General features: G+C 29.6%; 2 protein-coding genes across 2 annotated transcripts; one reads left to right on the forward strand and one right to left on the reverse strand.

Moving 5' to 3' along the window:
* Positions 1-1,108: 1,108 nt before the first annotated feature.
* Positions 1,109-6,738, forward strand: LOC107067885 (uncharacterized). The gene is made up of 7 exons (XM_015323798.2): positions 1,109-2,692; positions 2,800-3,068; positions 3,159-3,591; positions 3,680-4,180; positions 4,319-4,569; positions 4,681-4,931; positions 5,010-6,738. Exons 1-7 carry the CDS (start codon positions 2,579-2,581, stop codon positions 5,324-5,326), a joined length of 2,136 nt encoding a protein of 711 aa, XP_015179284.1. The 5' UTR covers positions 1,109-2,578; the 3' UTR covers positions 5,327-6,738.
* Positions 6,739-6,743: 5 nt separating this feature from the next.
* Positions 6,744-8,887, reverse strand: Bcs1 (mitochondrial chaperone BCS1). Its single transcript, XM_015323753.2, has 7 exons — positions 8,532-8,887; positions 8,261-8,452; positions 8,035-8,174; positions 7,764-7,958; positions 7,462-7,695; positions 7,205-7,375; positions 6,744-7,119 (listed from the first exon to the last, which is right to left on the reverse strand). Exons 1-7 carry the CDS (start codon positions 8,660-8,662, stop codon positions 6,905-6,907), a joined length of 1,278 nt encoding a protein of 425 aa, XP_015179239.1. The 5' UTR covers positions 8,663-8,887; the 3' UTR covers positions 6,744-6,904.
* Between the last annotated feature and the right edge of the window lie 67 nt (positions 8,888-8,954).

The following is an 8,954-nucleotide window of genomic DNA, read 5'->3' on the forward strand; positions in this document are numbered from 1 at the left end:
CCAGTTCGGGGGTCGAAGGGAGGTACCTCTGGAGACGCATAGAGAAAACGCCAGATGGAGGATGCTGCGTTCGCGGACATTTGGAACACTTTGATAAAAAAGATATAAATGGAAAAAAAAATGCAACCCATACTCTTACCACCCTCTTCTCTAGTAACGCTGATAGACGCTCCAATAATTTTGTTAGAAAAAATTTGATCAAAGGAATGATATATTTCTCGATTTATTGATCCTTTGCAGATCTATTGGATAGTCAAGAAAGTTCATGTCGTCCCTAGATGTATGCATTATTTATTTCTATTAATTAAAACGATTTTGGAATTTTCTTGATTAGTCAATATTTAAATAGTATAATCCCTGTAACAGAATTGGTGGTGTCTACATAAAATAAGTCATTACTACTTAAGTCTGAACAAAATGACTGCTGACTACTTAACCGCTAGTTACCGAGGAGAACAGTGTTACAACTCATATTACGCATATCTTTGCCTACGTATGGGTTAGAACAACGTATCTAACAATATGAGAAATTATTTTTGTAGGACAGATTCGTAACACGGTCTCTTTCGATTCTAGGCCAGAGTCTTTGATGCATAGTTACATTTGATCGGCGGATGCTACCAGTTTACGATCCCTATCCTCCATAATGTATCTTGTTCGACTGCGCTCCGACAATCAAATAAGTAAATACTTTGCCCCGTTTTTTTTTCTTTTTTCTTCTTTCATTTTGTTAACTATTCGAATATAAAATTAGATTTAACCAAAACCGAGAATCTCCGATTATTAGTTAACTTTCTAAATTTAAAAACATATATTAAATTTCTCTTTATTAATATTCTATCAGGAATTAAATCTACGGATAATTATCGAATTATTTTCAGATAATATATCGGAACGTTATCTTTTTTATTTAACATCTGTTACGCTTTCTTTTCTTTTCGATACAATTAATTTTTTATATCCATTTAAATGTTAATATTATTATAATAAAAATCAAAACAAAAAAATATATTAAATATATAGGAAAGATTATTCTACCAGTCAATAGAATTCCAACGAAGGTAAATGTGTATATATGTATGTATATATGTATAAAACTGAACCAACCTTGAATAACTCTCTTGGTGTGTACAGTCGCCAGTAAAATTATTGACCAATTGATCGTTCAATCATATTATTTTGATCGCAAACGATCGATGAAAAAAACAATAAAAATGAAATGATTTAATATCATAGAAATTTATTATCTTTAACTTTTCTCATAACATTGTTAGTCAGATCGCTATTATATTTTATTAACTACTCGCATAATTTACTTCAACGTTACCATGGACTGTACTTTTCCCGTCAATCGCAGGTACAGTCTACGAACGAATTACTATTGTCGTTCTTTCTAAAATTACTATTTTTTTAAATAAATCATCGATAATGCAAATATTCAAAAAAATATACTTCAAAATAAATAAAATGTTCTTATAAAGATTTAAAATATATTTATTACATTGTAATGAAAATAAAAACGAATAAAAAGATTGGAAAATTAAAAAATCTAATTCAATTTATTGGACAATATATTTTCATCGGTGACTGTACGGTCGATGTCGTACAGTCATTCGAACGAACTTTAATTGACGTCTCGTCAAATACATCTTCGTTTGTTTAAATTAATGCAAAGAGTGAATAGTTAAATAATAAAAAATAAACTATCACGTGATAATAAAACATAAGATGTAATTTCACGTATAACAATCATGCAATCTTCTCAATCACCAATAACGTTAAATTCGTACATTTGGAGGTTAGTTCGTAGCGTGACAAAATAATCTCCACGGAGACTGTACAGCTGAAGTTGTATTGACCGCGGTGTTTTCTCCGCGAGGATACGTTTCATCGAAAGAAAAAAAGGAAAGGAAAAAATACACGCATACACAAACGTGACAGAACAGAACAGAAGAAGAAAAAAAAGAGAGAAAGAAAGAAAATAGTAAAACACAGTGGTATATACTTTAACCGGTTAAATGTAAAAGCCCGATCACACACACACACAGAAAGATTGTCTACGTTGTGAGATGATTTTAGTGCGCGTTAAAATGTCCGATAAGATTGACGTGAATTAAAAAGAAAAACAAAAAGTATTCTTCCTTTTTTATTTCGATTTATTTATTTATCATTTCGACGTCTGTCTGTCAAAGTTTCGTCTCAAATCATCGAAGCGCAGAGAGCATCACGATGACGAAAACGAAAAAGAAGAAATATTTCATAATTCATTTTATTGCATCCAAGTGACAATGATGTTTAGATTATCGCATAAGTATTCGAATTTAATTATAAGATACATGATACGCGATTTGCATTATCTATGTCATCCTTATTTTCGAACGATAAGGACAAATTCGGATAAACTTGTTGTTCTGGTGATATGTACAGCCATTTGTCACGTGGTTCCCTCCTACTTTTATAATACGTCACTTGTCGCGTGAAATTTGAAATTTTTTCTCCCACTAACGTTATCTCCCTTCTTTAACCCTTTCTCTTTTTCCTCTTGAAATTATTTAAAAAGAAAGTTAATATAACAACAATGGGTAAAACAAGAGGGGTGCATGAAACCACCCCAGAATTAAGAAACCGAATGGTTGGAATGTACGAGGCTGGTTTGGGATTAAGAGAAATTGCTGCTGCTGTTAATTGTTCGGTAAATTTTCTCTTATTTGTTTATAATATATTATCATTTTTCTTATTTTTTTTATTAAATATTATATGTATTTCATTTAACAATTTGATTTTATTCTATTCATCTAGCAACGTACAGTCAAAAGATGGCTCAATCGATTCGATAAAGAAGGCAATGTGGAAACCAGAGAACGTTGTGGTCGTAAGAGAGCTACAACAGCAGAACAAGATGAAGCGATAATCAAGCTTGCTACCCAAACACCTTTGACTGCTGCTAAAGCTGTACTTCCAGCTTTAGGACTCACCTGTTCTGTTGATACTGTACGAGAAAGATTGCATAAAGCTGGAATTCATAGTTGGACGCCGTCTAGGAAATATATGCAAAGGATTCCACTCGGGTTAGTTTCTATATTGTAATATTTATTGATCTATTGAAAGAATTATTTTTGTTATTTTATTTCATCTGATTTTGGTATGCAATATTTTAGAAATGATGCAGATGGTGCAGCTATTCAACAAGCTGTATGGAGACCTACAGGTACTCAATTGGGAAAAAAGAAATCTAATAAAGATTCCACCAAGAACGACAAAAGTATACAAAAAAAGAAAAATCCTCCACGTAAAGTTAGAACCAGAGATATTTATGTCGGCGATGGTGCACCTGTAGAAAATTTAAAACAATCTACTGAACAGCAGCAACAGCAACAACAAGAATTTGGATTCGTGCAACAAAATATTCCTCAAGAACAAACCAATGAATTACAAAATACTACTCAAGCATTACCTGACAATCAAACAGAATTTAACAATGGATTGACTATGAGTCAACAACCGCAACCTATGTATCAACATCCTAGTATGAATATCGCACAAAATAATTGGCCCCTCGATCTTGTACAAGGCAGCCATCATTATCCACAAGTATGACTTTTTTTTTTATATTGTTATACCAATTTTTATAATGTTGTACAATGTATTTCATTGACGATAAAATATTTTCTTTTATAAGGGTCAACCAACTACTGTAAATCATAAACCGATGGCACCTCAACACCAACTTCAAGAGCTCCATAGTCAAGGAGAGCAACATCACATGCAACAAGTGCAGCAACAGCAGGCTCAACAAAGATTGCAGGAAGATGCCAGTATTCATCATTCGAAATTTGATTCTCAGCAAGCACAAATTCAAGTGGATCATCAGGCCCAACAACAGCAGGAACAAAACCTACAATCAAAATTATCTAATCCTGTGAATAACACAAGTATCGGTTCGGATAGTTCAAATTCTTGTAGTTCTCTTGAAAGTAATCAACTATCGAATACAGATAGTGTACAAGTTGATGATATGTCAAAAGGAGAAAGTAAACATTCAGAAAGACAAAAGAGAAAAAAGAAAGGTGGTAAAGCAAAAGGGACGCTGGAAACTAGTGTAGAAATTAGAAACCGTATGATCGGAATGTCGGAAGCAGGACTATCTACATTATCCATTGCATTAGCAATTGATAGATCGGTAAATTTAATTATAAATATATTCTATATTTATTTCATAAAATCTTTGTATATTTTAAAGATTTTTTAATTATATATATATATATATATATATATATATATATATATATATATATATATATATATATGTATTTAATAGGAGCGTACTGTTAAAAGATGGCTAGAACGTTGGCATAAAGAAGGAAATGTACAAACAAAAGAAAGAAAAGGCCGTCGTAGAATTACAACTAAGGAACAAGACGAAGCTATAGTCGCTATGGCTACTCAAAATCCATTAACTGCAGCAAAATACGTGGCTCCTGCTTTAGGATTGAAATGTAGTGTAGATACAATTAGAGAACGTCTTCATAAAGCAGGAATACATAGTTGGAAGCTTGGAAAAAAACAAGGGTAATTATATAGTGTTAATAATAATATCCGAAGTTTTCATTATTTATATTTCATTAAAATTTACATATAAATATATACAGTACTAATAAACAATATTTGGTAATATTTTAGAGAAGGAAATGCAGTTCATACAGTTCATCTTTGGCAAGCTAGCGGTAATCGTCTTAATAAACCAAAAACTCCTGGAGATAAGAAAAAGAAATCGAATGATAATAAAAAAAGAGATCATTCAACGAGTAATATACAAAAACGAATATCTAGGAAAAAGAAATCTGATCCTGTTCCTTTGAAAGTTGTACCACCACCACCAACAAATATGGTTCCTGAGCCAACTCCTATGCCTTTTCATAATCCGACAACAAGTGAGTTAAATTGAAGAACGTTCAATAAATTTTATTTTACGTTAGAATATATAATTATTCAATGATATTATGTTTCAGTGCCAAATTATGTTGCTAGTAGTAACATATTGCAGCCCGTTCATAACATCTCAGCTCCTCCACCATCAATTCCTCAACCGCAACCACCACCACCACCACCTCCAGGTCCACCACCAGGACCACCATCAATGCAACCAATGGGTCCTATAATGCAACAAAGACCAGATTGTAGATTAGCTCCTATTGTTCCACCTGTATCTACTCAAGGTAATTCCAATGCAGTTTATGCATCATGTTTGGTGGCGAATAATAATCACACAGGTCATATGGAACAACCTGATCCTTTAAATTATGAACCGTACATTTGGAGCTTTTAAAATACGTAGTATCTTTTACTATAAGTTTGTTAATATTTATATATTTCTTTACTTATAGCGAATCTCTTTCTATCTCTCTCTCTCTCTTCCGATTAGATCTCACTAATTTTATATTTATACGTTATATTATTATTTGCTATGGTTACTGCCTTTTTAATTAATAGAAAAAAATGAAGAAACACGAAGTATTTAAATTATAAATTTATGTAACTTCGGACTTTTTGAGAATTTACAAACTATTTGAATCTTTAAGTATTCCATACATTTGCAGTGATAAAAAGAAACGAAATACATCATCAAAATGAGATGTTATTGTAAATATTTTGTAATAATGTAAATGTAAATGTGCCATTTTAAACAAGGAAAAAATCTAGCACACGTGAGTAAATATAATATAATATACCAAATCTATTAAAAAACAAATCTTTAAAATATTTCTCTTAAAATAGCGAATTGTCGTAATGAAGTTAGACTACATAATGTATAAATCATTTTTTTAAATTATGTATATATAACATAAAATATCTATTTAAAAATTATGTAAGAGGAATATTTATTTTAAAAACTTGTATTGCATAATTTTTAAGATAAATAATAGTTAAAAGTAATTATAAAACTAGTTGTTCCTCTTAGAATATTATATAAATATATATCGTAATTAATTGTGGTATATATACATAAAATTACAAATAATTATACATAATATTAGTTTTTTTACATTTTAACTTTAAATAATAAAGCAATATGATATTTTACAAATGTTACAAGGTGGGTAGAAATTTGTATCAAAACTAGAGTACAATCTGGTATATTCCAGTTAATTAAATGTGTATAAATTTGTAAAAGTTAATGAATAATAGGATAAAAAAGTATTACAATTTAAACACTATATATGTTTGCAGGCGCATTCAATTTTATTCAAATTTAAAATCAAATTATTTTGTATTGGTGATATGTGAACATTCTAATATGGTTTTTATTTCTTTTAATAGATAATTTATATATTAAACATTAACATAAAAAAAAAACAGTATTCTTAAAAACGTCCATATGTAATACTGACAATGCATATATAAGTTAATATATATATATAATTGTGTAAAAGAGAACTACAGTATTTGCATGTCCATCTTATATTATATCAAATCCAGTGTTTCTCACATTCGATTAGGATTTTTAGAAAAACACTGTGCAACGGTATACTGTTTAAGTATGCAGAAATGTATAAAAATGAGATTTAAAAAAAAAAAAGAAACATTCTCAATTATCGTATACAATCTGACAAATAAATATATCATATTATATTTTGTTACACGCATGGTGATTTTGATAATGCATAAAAGAAAATGAAAATTGCATTATTTATTATTGCTATAAAACTAATAAAAGAGGTCTCTATATATTTACATATATCTCATCCGATTACAACAGTTTATATTTTTTTTACAGATTACCTACATGAATATAAAGTACATCTCATATTCAAAAAATTATAATATAGTTAAAATTTTTACTTTTTTTAATTACAAAATATTCTTAAAGAGATTTCCAGGTAGACAATATTTTCAATTTTCATTATTATGTAAGTTCCCATATTTGTTTAACATTGCTTATAACTTTTTCTGGATCATTTTTATGGAACATAAAGAACCCTTGAATTTGAGCAGGACTAACGTTTTTCTTTTGAGCCATCACTTCGTTAGCAAATTGTTTTGCCATATCATTCGTTACGTTTTCAGGTGATTTATAAAATTTTAAGAACATTTGTTCGACTTGAGAACCACTGCACCAACCTAATAAAATATTTTACATTATTTTTCTATTTCGAATTTTAATACTTAAATATTTAGGTATATACATTAATCTTTGAATATGTACCAATATATTCTTTGACGTCAACTCTACCAGGTCTCACAAGAGCAGGATCTAAACGTTCGAGATAATTCGTTGTCATAAATAAAATTCTTGCTTCAGTAGATGCAACGCCATCCAAACAATTTAATAAACCACTAAACGTAACTCTGTTTAAACCTTCGTACGCTGTTTTAACTGTAATTATAAACAAAAGTATAATGTAACATGATATATTCAAAGTTATAATTAAATTAATATTAGAATAATATTAGCAACTTTACCTTCTTTAGATTCTTCTCTACTAGTAAATGCAGCATCAATATCTTCAAGAAGAATAATTGTTTGTTGCGGAGCAACTGCTAATAAATGATTTAATCTATCATCTGTTAAGCCACGTTCGGACAAATTTAAGACACATATACCACGTTCTAACTCTCCAGCTAATGCAGTTATGTAAGATGATTTTCCACAGCCTGGTGGACCATGCAATAAATATCCTCTCCTATATGGAATTCCTGTATACAAAAAAGAGTAAAAGATTTACATTTTTTCTTTAGAATAAAATGTTTAATTCTCTTCTTACCTCTATTGCTATACCATGAAGGAGTACTGATAAAATCTTTACAATCATTTAATATCCTTTCAGATATTCCAACATCTAAGACTACTGATGTTAACGGCCTTTTCTTTCTAGGATGTCCAAATTGTCTCCACTCGCTGCCCATCGCAACATACATTATGGTTTTTCCTTCATGCTCCTTTAAAGCCAATTGTCTAGCTATGGAAAAGAAATTTATTACTAAATTCTTAAAATTCTTTAAAGCTTTAATAATTATAATATAGAGGAATTCAACCTTCTTCAAGAATATTAAAATATAAACTTCTATCTCTTCCTAATGCTGTAAGTTGTACCGTTTCCCATGGAATACCCATATGCAAATCTAACGTTTGTTGTTCTCTTGTTCTTTCAACTCTAATCCAATTACCTCGATAGCTGTAAGTTAATCATTTATATTAATAAATTCCATGAATAATCATATTAATAAAACTAGATGTATTATTAAGGAAGAAATTACTTACTTAAAAAAGTGTGTTCCGATACTAGGTATGAATTCATATTTAGTTTTAATGTGACCAGTTTCTTTTTGTTCAAAGCTCGTTTCAACAGACAAATGTTGCGTTTTAGTAGCACCTCTATGTGTGATCCATTGCAAGAGCCATTGATAACTTTTGTCTCGACATGGAACTTCCAAAGTAATCATATAATGTCGCCTTTATCATATAAAATTACTAAAGTATCATATAAAAAAAATGTCAACGATATAAAATTTAATTTTCATTGAATTATTACCTAAAGAATATCATTCCAGCTTGCATTCCTTTTCTTAATATAGCAGCCCCAGCTCCTACACCAAAGAGACCAAAACCAGCACCAAAGTAAGGATTCTCTGATAGAGTATGAATGTAATCGACAATTGTCATTTTGATATACTATATTGTTCAATCTTAATTGAAGACACTAATTATACATATATTACTTGTTTTATAACTGAAAAGTTATTTTGTTATAGGTTATTTACAGTATTCACACAGATTTTCCTTTTAAAAATAATATATTTTAACAATATAACAATGACAATCTTTTCTAATTGCTGTATAATAATTCAACAATGTATTTAAATATAATGTATTGTATAACAATTGAAAAATACTTAATCAGTCGATAAAACGCATGAATGTAATGAAAATAATTCTACGATGTACTATTTCAATG

Source organism: Polistes dominula, unplaced genomic scaffold (genome assembly GCF_049000335.1).
Source record: "Polistes dominula isolate Pdom_NZ unplaced genomic scaffold, Pdom_raw_medaka contig_73, whole genome shotgun sequence".
NCBI lineage: Eukaryota > Metazoa > Arthropoda > Insecta > Hymenoptera > Vespidae > Polistes > Polistes dominula.

Bases quoted from the DNA above. Each gene is read 5' to 3' on its own strand.
- LOC107067885 (XM_015323798.2), top strand. From the start codon at position 2,579: ATGGGTAAAACAAGAGGGGTGCATGAAACCACCCCAGAATTAAGAAAC. The intron at 3,069-3,158 runs GTTAGTTTCTAT...GCAATATTTTAG, and splicing joins ATGCAAAGGATTCCACTCGG to AAATGATGCAGATGGTGCAG. The intron at 4,932-5,009 runs GTGAGTTAAATT...ATTATGTTTCAG, and splicing joins TTTTCATAATCCGACAACAA to TGCCAAATTATGTTGCTAGT.
- Bcs1 (XM_015323753.2), bottom strand. From the start codon at position 8,662: ATGACAATTGTCGATTACATTCATACTCTATCAGAGAATCCTTACTTT. The intron at 7,959-8,034 runs GTTGAATTCCTC...TCTTTTCCATAG, and splicing joins TTTTAATATTCTTGAAGAAG to CTAGACAATTGGCTTTAAAG. The intron at 7,120-7,204 runs GTACATATTCAA...ATATTTTATTAG, and splicing joins TGACGTCAAAGAATATATTG to GTTGGTGCAGTGGTTCTCAA.